Genomic DNA, 15465 nt, shown 5'->3' on the forward strand with positions numbered 1-15465 from the left:
GTAGAAGGTTTAGGTGACAATTAAAGTCTCTGATAATACTAATAAGTCAGAAAATTCTGGGAAATTAGCATCAGACCTTTCTATAGCATTATCACCTTCTGGTAGAAACATGGGATTCTTCTGTAACAAAAATCTAATCAAATCTGAATAAATTTCTACATTTCTGGAGAAGTGCCAAAATTGTAGCTGTCCTGGATTTGCTTAGCAGATAGTGCTGGAAGGCTGCCACAATATACCATATCAAATGCAAACACAAGTTTCTTAACATTACGTGAACTAAACTGAATTGAATTTGTATTTATATTTGTATTCATCACAAGAGAAGATTGAATGGGTTTAACTATTTTTCACTTCAATACTTGTTAACAATTTACATTTATCTGTTGCAGTCACCTATGGAAGTCTATCTTATTTGAGGATGGAAATGTTCCTCTTCCTATTTGCTCCTTTATCTCTTCATCACATTTGAGGTGTCAAGAAATCTATTTAGATATTTTGGTTGTGTTTATTTGAACATTTATAAAGAAGCAGAGTATTAAGCTGTAGAAATGAACCTCATGTACTTATAGCCATGCTTTAAAATATCTCAAATTTGAAAGCAATGTGTGATTTTTTACAAAAAGTCTATTCAGCATTTACAGAGTGCAATCGAAAAAAAAGTCAAATAACTATAGGTGCTAAAAATGTGAAATAAAAACAGAAAATAGTGCAAACTCTCAGCAGGTTACGCAACATTAGTGAACATTTCAGGTCAATGATCCTTCATAGAGGCAACACACATCAAAGTTGCTGGTGAACGCAGCAGGCCAGGCAGCATCTCTAGGAAGAGGTACAGTCAACGTTTCGGGCCAAGACCCTTCGTCAGGACTAACTGAAGGAAGAGATAGTAAGAGATTTGAAAGTGGGAGGGGGAGGGGGAGATCCAAAATGATAGGAGAAGATAGGAGGGGGAGGGATGGAGCCAAGAGCTGGACAGGTGATTGGCAAAAGGGATATGAGAGGATCATGAGACAGGAGGCCCAGGGAGAAGGAAAAGGGGGAGGGGGGGAAAACATCCACTGTACCTCTTCCTAGAGATGCTGTCTGGCCTGCTGCGTTCACCAGCAACTTTGATGTGTGTTGCTTGAATTTCCAGCATCTGCAGAATTCCTCGTGTTTACGTTTTTAAAGATCCTTCATAGAAGTAGTTTTTTAAAATTTCATTTAATATAACTTCCTATTAAATAAACCGCACTTCTTCTTCTAAGAGCTATTCAGCTGGAAAATCAGTTTCACCAATTTGATATATTAAATAGCCTCATATTTTCTATCAGCTGAATTGATTAAAAAAAAAACAGTATCACTTATATTCTCTGTATATTGTCCACTACTACCTTCAATCATTTTCCATCTTTTGATTCTCAAGAGATTCAAAAGAAATGAAAAGTCAATTAAGGCATTAAAAAGTGAAGTAAGTAAAGTTTACAGGTTTGCTGATTTCACCACTGCTGTGGGCTGTATCAAAGGTGGTGAAGAATCAGCATACAGGAGGGAGTTTGAAAGTTTGAGCAGTGTAATAATAATAACTCTTCACTCGATGTCAATAAGAGCAAGGAACTGATTGTACACCTCAGGAGAGGTAAACCAGAGGTCCGTGAGCCCGTAACTATTGGAGGATCAGAGGTGGAGAAGGTCAGTAACTTTAAATTTCTGCATGTCACTATCTCAGAGGACCTGTCCTAGACCCATCATACAAATATTATTGCAAAGAAAGCATGACAGTATCTCTACTTCTTCAGGAGTCTGCCAAGATTTGGCATCTCATCAGAAATCTTGGTAAACTTCTATAGATGTGTGGTGGAAAGTGTGCTGACTGGCTATATTATGGCCTGGTAAGGGAACACTAATGCCTTTGAGCAAAAAATCCAACAAAAGGTATTGGGTTCTGCCCAGTACATCACAGGTAAAACCCTCCCAACCATTGAGCACATCTACATGAAACATTGTCGTAGAAAAGCAGCATCCATCATCAAAGATCCTCATCACCCAGGCAATGCTCTTTTCTTGCTGCTATCATCAAGCAGAGGTAAAGGTGCCTCAGGACTTGCACCACCAGGTTCAAGAACAGTTACTACTTCTCAATCATCAAGCTCTTGAACAAAAGGGGATAGTTACACTCATTTAAGGACTCTTATATTGTTATTTAATACGTTATTTATTGCTATTTATTCATATCTGTATTTGCACTGTTTACAGTTAACAGTTCCTGATGTTTGCAGTTTACAGTTACTGTTCCATAGATTTGCTAAGTATGCCAACATTAAAAGAACCTCAAGATTGTATGTGGTGACAAGTATGTACTCTGATAACAAATTTTACTTTATTTAACTTTTACACAAAGCAGAAACCATCAGGTTCAAGGATATCTTCTATCTTGCTGTAATAAAACTAATAATTACAGTGCCTATAAAAAGTATTTACCTCTCTTGGAAGTTTTCATGTTTTACTGTTTTACAACATTGGATCACAGTGGATTTAATTTGGCTTTTTTTGACACTGATCAACTCAAAAGAGTCTTTTGTGTCAAAGTAAAAACAGATTTCTACAAAGTGATCTAAATTAATTACAAACATAAAACACAAAATAATTGATTGTACAAGTATTCACCCCCTTTAATACAACACACCAAATCATCACTGGTGCAGCCACATACATGAAAGTTGCTGGTGAATGCAGCAGGCAGGGCAGCATCTCTAGAAAGAGGTACAGTCGACGTTTCGGGCCGAGACCTTTCGTCAGGACTAGCTGAAAGAAAAGCTAGTAAGAGATTTGAAAGTGAGAGGGGGAGGGGGAGATCCGAAATGATAGGAGCCAATTGGTTTTAGAAGTCACATAATTAGTTAAGTGGAGATCACCGGTCTGCAGTCAAGGTGTTTCAATTGAATGTAGCAAAAATACACCTGTATCTGGAAGGTCTAACTGGTGGTAAGTCAGTATCCTGGCAAAAAGTACACCATGAAGACAAAGGAACACTCCAAGCTATTCCACAAAAAAGGTTATTGAAAAACACAAGTCAGGAGACGAATACAAGAAAATTTCCAAGTCAATGAATACTCCTTGAGGTACAGTTAAGTTCATCAAAAAGTGTAAAGAATTTAGCACAGCTGTAAATCTACCTAGAGCAGGCTGTCCTCAAAAAACTGTTTGACTGTGCAAGAAGGGGACTTGTGAGGGAGGCCACCAAGAGACCTGGAGGAGTTGCAAGCTTTAGTGGCTGAGATGGGAAAGACTGTGCGTATGCTGTTGCCTGCGTGCTTCACCAGTTGCAGCTTTATGGAAGAGTGGCAAAGAGAAAGCCACTTGGAAAAAAAAACTCACATGAAGTCTCAGCTAAAGTTTGCCAGAAGGCATGTGGAAGATTTTGAAGTCAGCTGGGAAAAGTTTCTATAGTCTGATTAGACCAAAATTGAGCTTTTTGACCATCAGAATAAACGCTATAGAAACATAGAAAACCTACAGCACAATATAGGCCCTTCGGCTCACACAGCTGTGCCGAACATGTCCTTACCTAGGGTTACCCATAGCCCTTTATTTTCCTAAGCTCCATGTACCTATCCAGGAGTCTCAAAAGACTCTATCGTATTCGCTATGTTTAGTGTAAACCCAAACAGCACACATCATCAAAAACACACCATCCCTACCGTGAAGCATGGTGGTGGCTGAATCATGCTGTGGGGATGTTTCACTGCAGCAGGCCCTGCACAGCTTGTGAAGGTAGAGGGTAAAATGAATGCAGCAAAATACAGGGAAATCCTGGAGGAAGGCCTGATGCAGTATGTAAGAGAACTGTTTTCCAGCAAGACAATGACCCCAAGCATAAAGCCAAAGCTACACAGGAATATAGCTTAAAAACAACAAAGTTAATGTCCTGGAATGGCCAAGTCAGAGTCCAGACCTCAATCCAATTGAGAATTTATGGCTGGACTTGAAAAGGGCTGTTCACTCATGATCCCCATACAATCTGACAGAGCTTAAGCAGTTTTGTAAAGAAAAATGGGGAAGAATTGCAGTATCCAGATATGCAAAACTGATAAGAGTCCTATCCACACAGACTCAAGGTCGCAGCCAAAGGTGCATCTACTAAATACTGTTTTGAAGGGGGTGAGTAGTATGCTATCAATTACTTTGTGTTTAATTACTGAAATTAATTTAGACCAATTGTAGAAATTTGTTTTCACTTTGACACAGAAGTGTCTTTTCTGTTGATCAGTGTCAAAAAAGCCAAATTAAAACTACTGTAATTCAATGTTGTAAAACAATAAAACGTGAAAAATTCCAAGGGGGTGGATACTTTTTATAGGCACTGTAGTCCTCTAGTCCGCAGTCTTGTAATAAATATCTCTTTATGCATAGTATGCAAAACAGTTTTTGTGCTACATTTCAGTACGAGATAATAATAAAACAATTTACAATTTATAAATCAAAATCATAATAAGTGCACCTTCAATTAATATACCAGAACAAATTCAACATTTCTGTGCAGGTATAGTACTTCTATGTACTGTCAGATTTGAGGCAAATGTTCTACAACTTACTTACATAAAGCCCATACAAACAACAGGCAACAAGGGGCTTCAAACCAACATAATTTCATAATGAAATGTGCACTGAAATACGAGAGAAAAATCAAATAAATTATTAACTGATCTTACTTGGCCCATTTCATCAAGCTTTACCATCCACCCTTTCTTAAAATTCAAGAGATCCGGCTAAAATATATAAAGAAACAAAAATTAGATAAGATCAAATCAGAGACTCAGTGCTCAGACATCAATTACGCTCAAAGTCAAAAATAAAAACTCCAGCTATTGATTTGAAAAGTTAGCGCTGTTCTCCTTAAAGAATGAAGAGATTTGATAATGGTGTCCAATAATATGATTGGTTTAGATAAGTTAAACAAAGGAAATATGTTCCTATGCATATAATTCAGGGATCAAACAACTTATTAAAATTTGGAGTATAAAATACAAGGCAGCTACAGGGAAAATCTGGAATTTACTGTCTATGAAGCCAATATAAACACAGCAGTCAAAATGATTTGGATAGGTATTTGAGAGGATTATTAGAATTTAACTTGACATTTGGGTTTTCAACTAACAATTAAATTTGTCAGCTTGTAATAAAGAGATAATATCTGAGAAATACTGTGTTAATAAAGTAATAATTATATTGCAGAGAAAGTCAAATCCCATTTTATGATACTTTCAAAATGTAATTTCTTTTCCCCTCACCTGTAGGTGTAAATCTTATTTAAATGAAAGGATCTATAGAACCTGAATATCCTCCAGTATCCTTCTTATGGCTATTATTCATCTGATCCACTATAATTGCCAGATTAGTCAAACACAAAGTACCTCAGAGTTCAATGGATAACAAGAGAGTCCAACCAATATTTCTACTTCTCAACACAGGCACACTTATCTAACTAGTCCACTATTCAATACAATCAATTAACACAACATTACTTACCCACACTATCCCATTTATCTAGATTTTTTTAAATACCCAAAACTATTGATCTGACTCAAATAATTATTTTAGAATATGTTGTATTTTAAACATAAAAATTTAACTACTACAGAAACAAAAATTTTACCGTCATTATAGATTCAGTGGTTCTTCTGTCAAGGGATTTTGCACGCCGAAGAGGTGGTACAACAGAAGAATGAAACCGCTGCTCTCTGATAGAGTCTTTTTGTATTTCCTAAAAAAAATTCAAATAAATATGAAATTTAGCTCTAAACATCTCCTTGATTAAAAAAAATGAATAATCGATACACTAAATAAAGTTAGGAAACACTGAACAAGAACCAAAGTTAATATTTCAGGTCTAAGATCCTTTGTCAGAATTGATATCCTTATGAAGGGTGCTTGATCCTATGTGTTAATTGCTGACTGTTTCCAGTTACCACATTTGCATTTGATGTACAAGTTATTCTGTTCTCCAGAAAGGCTTGTAAAGATATCCTCCTATCCTGGGCAGAGGGTATTGATCTACTTTCAGTACTAGGTTGATGGTGACCTTAAAGTCACCACAGATCCTGACAGACCCACTCTTATTGACTGCTGGGACCACTGGCATTGCCCCCAGGCTCCATTCAAACTTGGAAAGAATTTCTTCAGCCTCCATGAGATCTAGCCCACAGGCTACTATATGGATGGTATAAAGCACCGGATGGGCTTTGTAAAATTTGGCTGAGGCATTTCATTTAACACTATTTTGCCCTTGATATGTTTTGAGTTTCTCAATGCCATCCTTGAAAACTGCTGTGATATTCAATATATTTCTTAAATTGCTTTCAGTTGAGTCTATTGCAGATGATGTGGCATTCAGATGATAGATAGACCTCCAATCAAGCTGTAGTTGCCTCAACCAATCACGTTCCACAATGCTGGCTCTCCTGTTTTACCACATGCAAGCCCAATGTAGCTTCTTGGTTGCTGTATTTCACTGTTACGAATGCATTCCCACAGGAATTAGCTTTTCTTTAATACTAGTTCTTAGTTGAAAATTGGCAGTATTCAGTTCAGTATTATTGAAATGCTGTTCAAACTTATTTTGTGGAACGATTGAAACAGCCAAGCCGGTGTCCAATTCTATTTTAATGAATTGCCATTCACTTCTGGTGTAAGCTATACCGCTTGCCTCTTGTTATTTTTCACTTGGTAAGTCTCAATGCTGTCAGTCTTGTGTCACTTATTTTTTTACTCAAACATCTTGTTGCGTTTTTTTAAACTCAAAGGCCTCACTGCACTTTTTAAAAATCAAATGTCTTGCCGTACATTTTTTTTAAATTGAAAGTCTCACTGCACTTCTTAAAAAGAATCAAACATCTCACAGCATTTTTTTTAAACTTGAACATTTCACTGCCCTCCAACAGGTTCATTTTAAAACTTACTCAATGCCGCTTATGTTTTGTAACTCCAAAAATAGTAGAACGTAAAACACAGGGAGACTAGGATAAACATCTATGCTTCGTTTTCACTTCAGTGAGATGTGAACATATGACGTAATGGTGTGATGATGTATGCCATTCACGTACTTTTACATATAACCCACAATTAATTACTTAAGCAACAAAAAAGCTTAATCAAACAACATATTTACAATATTAATGAAATATTAAATACACAACACATTGCCTAGCACCAAATCCAATGTCGCCTTGTCTCTTGTTGGTCTGTCTGCATATTGAGTCAGGAATCCTCCCTGGACACAATTAACAAATTCCGTCCAACTCAAACCTTTTGTACTAAAGATGTTCCAATGAATATTAGGGACGTTGAAGTCCACCATAACAACAGCCCTATTATTTTTACACATTTCCAAAATCGCCTCTTGATCTATTCTTCAGTGCCTCTGGTTAATGGGCAGACTATAGAATGCTCTAAATTAAAGTGATGGCTCAAGTCCCAACCATAACGACTCAGTAGACAATCCTTCCGTGATGATTTCCATTTCTGTAGCTGTGATAATATCCCTGTAGTAATTCTCCACATTCTTCCACATGATGTGCAACTTACTGGAGCAATCTGGCAAGCACATCGCTACCTGGTATTGATTGGTACTATATCCTGTGCTACGCCAATGCTCTCAGCTGACTTTTGATTTCACATGAAGTGAATTGAACCGGTTGAAGATTGGCTACTGTGATGACGAGGATTACAGGAAGAAGCCAAGCTGGACCATCTATTCTCAGCTTGAGATTCAATCAAAAGGTTCAACAGTTTCTTTTGTGGAGTGGTGTTGGGTGATGTTTGATGGAGTACGGAAATAAGCCTAAAGATGTGAGCACTTCACTTTCTTGAGGGCCTCCTAAGTTAGTGCTACACAAGTCGGATCACAACGAAATCTTGTGAACTGACTTGCTGATACTCTGTCTTGCATGTGGGTAACTAAATGCTGGATTAAAGCTACACAATGTACAAAATAAAGTATACTGTAAGTCACTTTAGTTTACTATGCTAATATGTGTTTGTGAAAATATGCTAAATATAAGCTTGGCAAAGCACAGGCATGGAGGGCTCGCACTAAAGGTGATGGGGAGTTCAAAAGGAGGTGTGTGGGGCAGATTTATTTTTGTTTTGCACAGAGCTGTGGATGCTGGGAATGTGCTGCCAGGAGTGGTGGCAAAAACTATGGAGATGTCTAAGAGGCTCTTAGAGAGGCAATGGATATGCAGAGAAAGCAGGGATATGGATTATGTGCAAGCATAAGTTAGGTGTCACTACCCTGATAAATTCAGCGCAATATTGTGGGCCAAAAAGCTGTACTGTCGTGTACTATATCCTATGTTTTACAAAGCAGAGTGAGAATATGATGTGGTGGTAAGAACAGAAACTTGGCTCATACATTTCCACTGTTATACATTAAATAGAAAAAGGAGTCAAATAAAGAAGGAAAGGAGAACGTACTTGCCTAGATTTAAGAAATGATAGAGGGCGCATTTTACTGCTGCATATATGCTATAGGTTGCAAACAACTGGTAAATATTGAGGAGAAAATGGGCAAGGAGGATACAAAATGCAATAAACTATTGGATATTTCAATGGATTGTTAATGCTTTTAAAAGGAAATCAAGAAAAAAAAAGAGTAAGCCACCTAGTTGCTCAAGCTTGCCATTCTTCAATATTATCCGTCCCAGGCTTCATTCACTTTTCTATTCCAGTTTCCCATACCACTCAGTTCTCTGATGTTAAAAAAAATGTTTTACTTCCTCTTCGTATACCTCCTAGTGATTTAACCTCAATAACCTACTAGGATAGAAAATGCCAGAGCTTCACTACTGTTTGTGAGAAAAAATTCTAAGTACCTGTAACTGACCCACTCACACTAGGCCTCTCATTTGATACTCCTGATGATAATCTTGGCATACAACTTGCATTGCCCCCCACCCCCCAGGATATTGCATGTTTCAGTAAGATCATCCCTCATTCTAAGTTACAAAGAATACAGAACAACTTCAGCTTTTTCATGAAAAGTTAAATCTCTTATTCCAAGAATTAGCCTAGAGACTCATTTTTAGACATTTCCCAAAATTTACACAGTTCTCCAAGTGCAGCCTCAACAAAATCCTGTGTAACTGTAAAAATATTTCTCTATTTCTAAAATCCATCCCTTTGGAATAAGAGTCAATAAGATATTTGCCATCCTAACTATTAAGCTGTACCTGACATCCATCTTTTTGTAGTTTAAGCTTAGAGAGGCCTTTGTATTAAACTCATTTGCAATCTTTCTCCAATTAGTCATCGTTGAGGTCATGGCTCAGACAGGGATGTTTTTAGGTTTAAACCATAAAACACAGGAGCAGAATTAGGCCAGAATTGTAGAGATAATTTTGGGGATAGAGAGAGTTAGAGGTCAGGTTAGGGGTTAGGAACTCAGATGTTTGAGATTTAGAGGACAGGCCAGGAGGCTAAGCCTCTGCTCCATGTTCAAAGCTAAATGATGTGTATGCGATTGGTGTCAAGCTCACAGGTCAGTGAGGACGAGGGCTTAAGTCAGCAATGGGTTTTAGGATCGAAGCACTGTGTGGGCAGGAGGAATGGAGGCCAGTGACTTCCTAGATATGCAAATCACAAGACTAGAATTTGAGGCCTAAGTGTTTAGGTCCTATCACGAGCAGGTCCGAAGCTCCAGGCTTGGATCTTGGATCCTGATTTATCGTCATCAGTGAACCCTGAAACTATACTGATGGTTGAAGCCCGAAGGTCGATCTGAAGTTCAGAAGTCTTTGAGCAGCGCCCAGTTGGAGAGCTCGGATGCCTGAGAAGTGGCAGCTCATGCAGGTTTGCTGATTGAGTAGAAAAAGCAGCAACTTTGGAGCTTTGCGCAGTGCCCAAATGGAGAGAGATCGGGAATCTGAGAAGAGGTGGCTCACTCAGTTTTGGAGCTTTGACCAGTGCCCAATCAGAGAGATCAAAAACCTGAGAAGACATGGCTCACTCAGCTTTGCCAAATGAGTAGAAAAGGCAACAACTCGCAGTAGTTTTGGAGCTTTGCAGCATTCCGGATTGATTAGAAAGAACAAATTAAAGTAAGGCAGGGGCAAGCGGAATGGCCATCGTTGGAGTGGTCAGAGTTAGAGCGCAGATTTTGAGGCTTTAGTTCTTCAATGCTTCAGCGTGCAGAGGCTCCAGCCAGAAAAGGGGAAAAAAAAGCCGTAGGTAGAGTTTTTCTCCCGTTCTTTGTATTTGCTCACTTAGAACAGTAGAGATGCCAGGCAGGACAGCAGAATGCTCCTCTTGCAGGATGTGGTAAAGCAAAGAAACCTCCAGTGTCCCTGACAACTACATCTGTGAGAAGCGCATCCAGCTGCAGCTTCTAACAATCACAAACAACAATAGATATATCACTTTGGATACTGTTGGGGGAGAGGGATGACATAGGAGAGGAAAGTCACAGTGTCAGGTCTCTGGCACAGAGTCTGATTCTGTGATTCAAAAGAGAAAGCGGGGGGGTGGGGGAGAAGAAAAGGTGAGCTGTGGTAATAGGGGGTTCGTTAGTTAGAGGAACAGAAAGTAGGCACCGTGGATGAGGACGAGCTACCAGGATGGTAAGTTGCTTCGCTGGTGCCAGGGTATGAGACATCGTGGATCGAGTCATCAGCATTCTCAAGTGGGAAGGGGAACAGCCAGAGTTCATGGTCCATATAGGTACCAATGACATAGGTAGGAAGTGACGAGGCTCTGCAAGGGGAGTTCAGCATGTTAGGTGCTAAGTTAAAGGGAAGGATCTTCAGGATTGTGATCTCATGATTGCTACTCATGCCACGTGCTATTTAGGCCAAAATAGGAAAGTGACACAATTTAACATGTTGCTAAGGAGTTGATGTAGGAATGAGGGCATAAGACTTTTGGACCACTGGGGTCTCTTCCAGGGAAGGCGTGGATCCATACAGAAGAGATAGTTTGCACCTGAATTGGAAGTGGGCTAATATCCTAATGAGAAGGTTTGTTGGAACACTCACAATGTGCTGGAGGAACTCAGCAGGTCAGTCAGCATCGGTTGAAAAGATTAGTCGACGTTTTGGGCCGAAACCCTTCGTCAGGAAGGTTTGTTAGTGCTTTACAGTGAGGATTAAACTAGAGTTGCAGGGTGATGGGAACCAATGTGCCAGAACAGTTAGTGGAGGTTGTGCAGACAGATGTTGGTATGATCTCAGACAAAGTCAGGAATCAAAAGGTTGATCAGGACTAGTGTCCTGAGCTACGTATATTTCAATGCAAGAAATATCATAAGAAAGACATACAAGCTCAGGTCATGAATCAACACTAGGAATTATAATATACAGCCATTAGTGAAGCTTTGTTGCAGGAGGGGCAGGAACAACATTCCAGGGTTCTGTTCTTTTACACATAACAGAGTGAGAAGGATTAAAAGAGGAGTAATGGTGTTACTAGTCAGGGAAAATGTCACGGCAATGCTCAGTCAGGACAGACTGGAGAACTCGTCTAGTGAGTTATTATGGGTGGGAGTGAAAAATAAGAAAGGTGTGACCATGTTAATGGGGCTATATTACAGACCACCCAACAGTCTGTGGGATATAGAGGAACAAATTTGTAGAGAGATCATAGACTGCTGCAAGAAACACAAGGTTGTTGTAGCACGCGATTTCAAGTTTCCACAAAGTGACTGGGAGGGAATCCCATACTGTAAAAGGATTTGAAGGGATCGAGTTTGTCAAATGTGTTCAGAAAAATGTTTCCTTAATCAATAAGAGTGTGTGAGATACTTAATCTGCTATTAGGGATCGAGACTGGGCAGGTGATGGAAGTTTGTGTAGGGGAACACTTTGGATCTAATGATCATAATGCCATTAGTTTCAAAGTACATATGCAAAAACGCAGACACGAGGAAATCTGCAGATTCTGGAAATTCAAGCAACACACACAAAAATTACTGGTGGAATGCAGCAGGCCAGGCAGCATCTACAGGAAGAGGTACAGTCGACGTATCGGGCTGGGACCCTTCCTCAGGACTAACTGAAAGAAGAGATAGCAAGAGATTTGAAAGTAGGAGGGGGAGGCGGAGATCAGAAATGATAGGAGAAGACAGGAGGGGAGGGGTGAATTTAAGAGCTGGAAAGTTGATTGGCAAAAGGGATACCAGACTGGAGAAAGGAGAGGATCATGGGACGAGAAGCCTGGGGAGAGAGAAAAAGGGGGAGGGGACCCCAGAGGGTGGAGAGTAGGCAAAGACTTATTTTTTTATTTTTTCTCCCTTTTTCTCTCTCTCTTTTTTTCTCCCTCTCACTATAAAAAATATATTACATAAATGAATAAGGGATGGGGTGTGAAGGGGAGGAGGGGCACTAACGGAAGTTAGAGAAGTCAATATTCCCATGTCCATCCATGGCGTCCTCAACTGTCAAGATGAAGCCACACTCAGGTTGGAAGAACACCACCTTATATTCCGCCTCGGTAGCCTCCAACCTGATGGAATGAATATTGATTTCTCTAACTTCTGTTAATGCCCCTCCTCCCCTTCTCACCCCATCACTGCTGGAATGCTGGATGCTGGAATTTCAAACAACACACATAAAAGTTGCTGGTGAACGCAGCAGGCCAGGCAGCATCTCTAGGAAGAGGTACAGTCGACGTTTCAAGCCGAGACCCTTTGTCAGGACTAACTGAAAGAAGAGCTAGTAAGAGATTTGAAAGTGGGGGGGGGGGAGGGGGAGATCCAAAATGATAGGAGAAGACAGAAGGGGGAGGGATGGAGTCAAGGGCTGGACAGTTGATTGGCAAAAGGGATATGACAGGATCATGGGACAGGAGGCCTAGAGAGAAAGAAAAGGGGGAGGGGAGAAAGTGAGAGGGACAGAGGGAGAAAAAGAAGAGAGAGAAAAAGAATGTGTGAATATAAATAAATAAATAACGGATGGGGTACGAGGGGGAGGTGGGGTATTAGCGGGACTTTGAGAAGTCAATGTTCATGCCATCAGGTTGGAGGCTACCCAGATGGAATATAAGGTGTTGTTCCTCCAACCTGAGTGTGGCTTCATCTTTACAGAAGAGGAGGACATGGATAGACATATCAGAATGGGAATGGGACGTGGAATTAAAATCTGTGGCCACCGGGAGATCCTGCTTTCTCTGGCGGAAAGAGTGTACGTGTTCAGCGAAACGATCTCCCAGTCTGCATTGGGTCTTGCCAATACATAGAAGGCCACATCGGGAGCACTGGGTGCAGTATATCACCCCAGCCGACTCATAGGTGAAGTGTCGCCTCACCTGGAGGACTGTCTGGGGCCCTGAATGGCAGTGAGGGAGGAAGTGTAAGGCTATGTGCAGCACTTGTTCCACTTACAAGGATAAGTGCCAGGAGGGAGATCGGTGGGGAAGGATGGGTGGGACGACTGTACAAGGGAGTCGCGTAAGGAGTGATCCCTGTGGAAAGCGTGTGGAAGCTGTGATGTGCGTGAAATGGGAGAGATGCGTTTGAGAGCAGAGTTGATGGTGGAGGAAGGGAAGCCCCTTTCTTTAAAAAAGGAGGACATCTCCCTCGTCCTGGAATGAAAAGCCTCATCCTGAGAGCAGATGCGGTGGAAATAGAGGAATTGCGAGAAGGGGATGGCGTTTTTGCAAGAGACAGGGTGAGAAGAGGAATAGTCCAGATAGCTGTGAGAGTCAGTAGGCTTATAGTAGACATCAGTGGATAAGCTGTCTCCAGAGATAGAGACAGAAAGATCTAGAAAGGGGAGGGAGGTGTCGGAAATGGACTAGGTAAACTTGAGGGCAGGGTGAAAGTCGGAGGCAAAGTTAATGAAGTCAACGAGCTCAGCATACCTGCAGGAAGCAGCGCCAATGCAGTCATCGATGTAGCGAAGGGAAAGTGGGGGCCAGATACCAGAATAAGTTTGGAACATAGATTGTTCCACAAAGCCAACAAGAAGGCATGCATAGCTGGGACCCATACGAGTGCCCATGGCTACACCTTTAGTTCGGAGGAAGTGGGAGGAGCCAAAGGAGAAATTATTAAGAGTAAGGACTAATTCCGCTAGGTGGAGCACAGTGGTGGTTGAGGGGAACTGGCTAGGCCTGGAATCCAAAAAGAAGCGGGGAGCTTTGAGACCTTCCTGATGGGGGATGGAAGTACATACGGACTGGACATCCATGGTGAAAATAAAGCGGTGGGGGCCAGGGAACTTAAAATCATTGATAAGTTTCAAAGCGTGAGAAGTGTCACGAACATAGGTAGGAAGGGATTGAACAAGGGGGATAAAACAGTGTCAAGGTATGCAGAAATGAGTTTGGTGGGGCAGGAACAAGCTGAGACAATGGGTCTACCTGGACAAGCAGGTTTGTGGATCTTGGGTAGGAGGTAGAAACGGGAAGTGCGGGGTGTGGGAACTATAAGGTTGGCAGCAGTGGATGGGAGATCCCCTGAGCGGATAAAGTCGGTGATGGTGTGGGAGATAATGGCCTGGTGCTCCTTAGGGCAGTCATGATCAAGGGGTAAATGAGAGGAAGTATCTGTGAGTTGTCGCTGTGCCTCAGCAAGGTAGAGGTCAGTACGCCAGACTACAACAGCACCCCCTTTATCGGCAGGTTTTATAGTAAGGTTAGGATTCGTGGGGAGGGAATGAAGAGCAAAGCGTTCAGAAGGAGTGAGGTTGGAATGGGAACAAGGTGCGGTGAAGTCGAGATGGTTGATGTCCCGTCTGCAGTTAGCAATAAAGAGATCCAGAGCAGGCAGAAGACCAGAGCGGGGTGTCCACGAAGAGGAGGAGGGTTGAAGACAGGAGAAGGGGTCATCGGTGAGGGTGGGAAAGTCCTTGCCGAAGAAGTAGGCTCGAAGACGGATCCGATGGAAGAAGAGTCAGCGTCATGGCGAACGTGGAACTCGCTGAGGTGTTGATGAAGGGGGACAAAGGTAAGGCCCTTGCTGAGGACAGAGTGCTCCGCCTCAGACAGTTGGAGGTCGGAGGGGATGGTAAAGACTCGGCATGAGAAGTGGGATCAGAGGGGGGAGGGAAAGGGAGGCTGGTGGTGTCAGTGGAGAGGGGAGGGTTAGGGTGAGAGGAAGACGGAGCCTCCGAGCACCACTAAGCACATCTTTCTCTCCCCCCACGTCTGCTTTCCGCAGGGATCGCTCCCTACGAGACTCCCTTGTCCATTCGTCCCCCCCCCATCTCTCCCCACTGATCTCCCTCCTGGCACTTATCCTTGTAAGCGGAACAAGTGCTACACATGCCCTTACACTTCCTCCCTCACTACCATTCAGGGCCCCAGACAGTCCTTCCAGGTAAGGCGACACTTCACCTGTGAGTTGGCTGGGGTGATATACTGCGTCCGGTGCTCCCGATGCAGCCTTTCATATATTGGCAAGACCCGACGCAGACTGAGAGATTGTTTTGCTGAACACCTACGTTCTGTCCGCCACAGAAAGCAGGATCTCCCAGTGGCCGCACATTTTAATTC

General features: G+C 41.7%; 1 protein-coding gene across 4 annotated transcripts in view; it reads right to left on the reverse strand.

Annotated features, from left to right (window-relative positions):
• Nucleotides 1–15465, reverse strand: part of LOC140187342 (uncharacterized) — a 452977-nt gene that overhangs the window by 151217 nt on the left and 286295 nt on the right. For all 4 annotated transcript variants that reach the window (XM_072242544.1, XM_072242543.1, XM_072242546.1 and 1 more), the window contains exons 9-10: nucleotides 5636–5743; nucleotides 4692–4748 (exon numbers count right to left, since the gene is read on the reverse strand). In XM_072242544.1, coding sequence (XP_072098645.1) covers nucleotides 4692–4748; nucleotides 5636–5743 — 165 coding nt within the window. The remainder of the gene's footprint in view (nucleotides 1–4691; nucleotides 4749–5635; nucleotides 5744–15465) is intronic.

This window comes from Mobula birostris, chromosome 24 (assembly GCF_030028105.1).
Source record: "Mobula birostris isolate sMobBir1 chromosome 24, sMobBir1.hap1, whole genome shotgun sequence".
In the NCBI taxonomy this organism is placed as follows: domain Eukaryota; kingdom Metazoa; phylum Chordata; class Chondrichthyes; order Myliobatiformes; family Myliobatidae; genus Mobula; species Mobula birostris.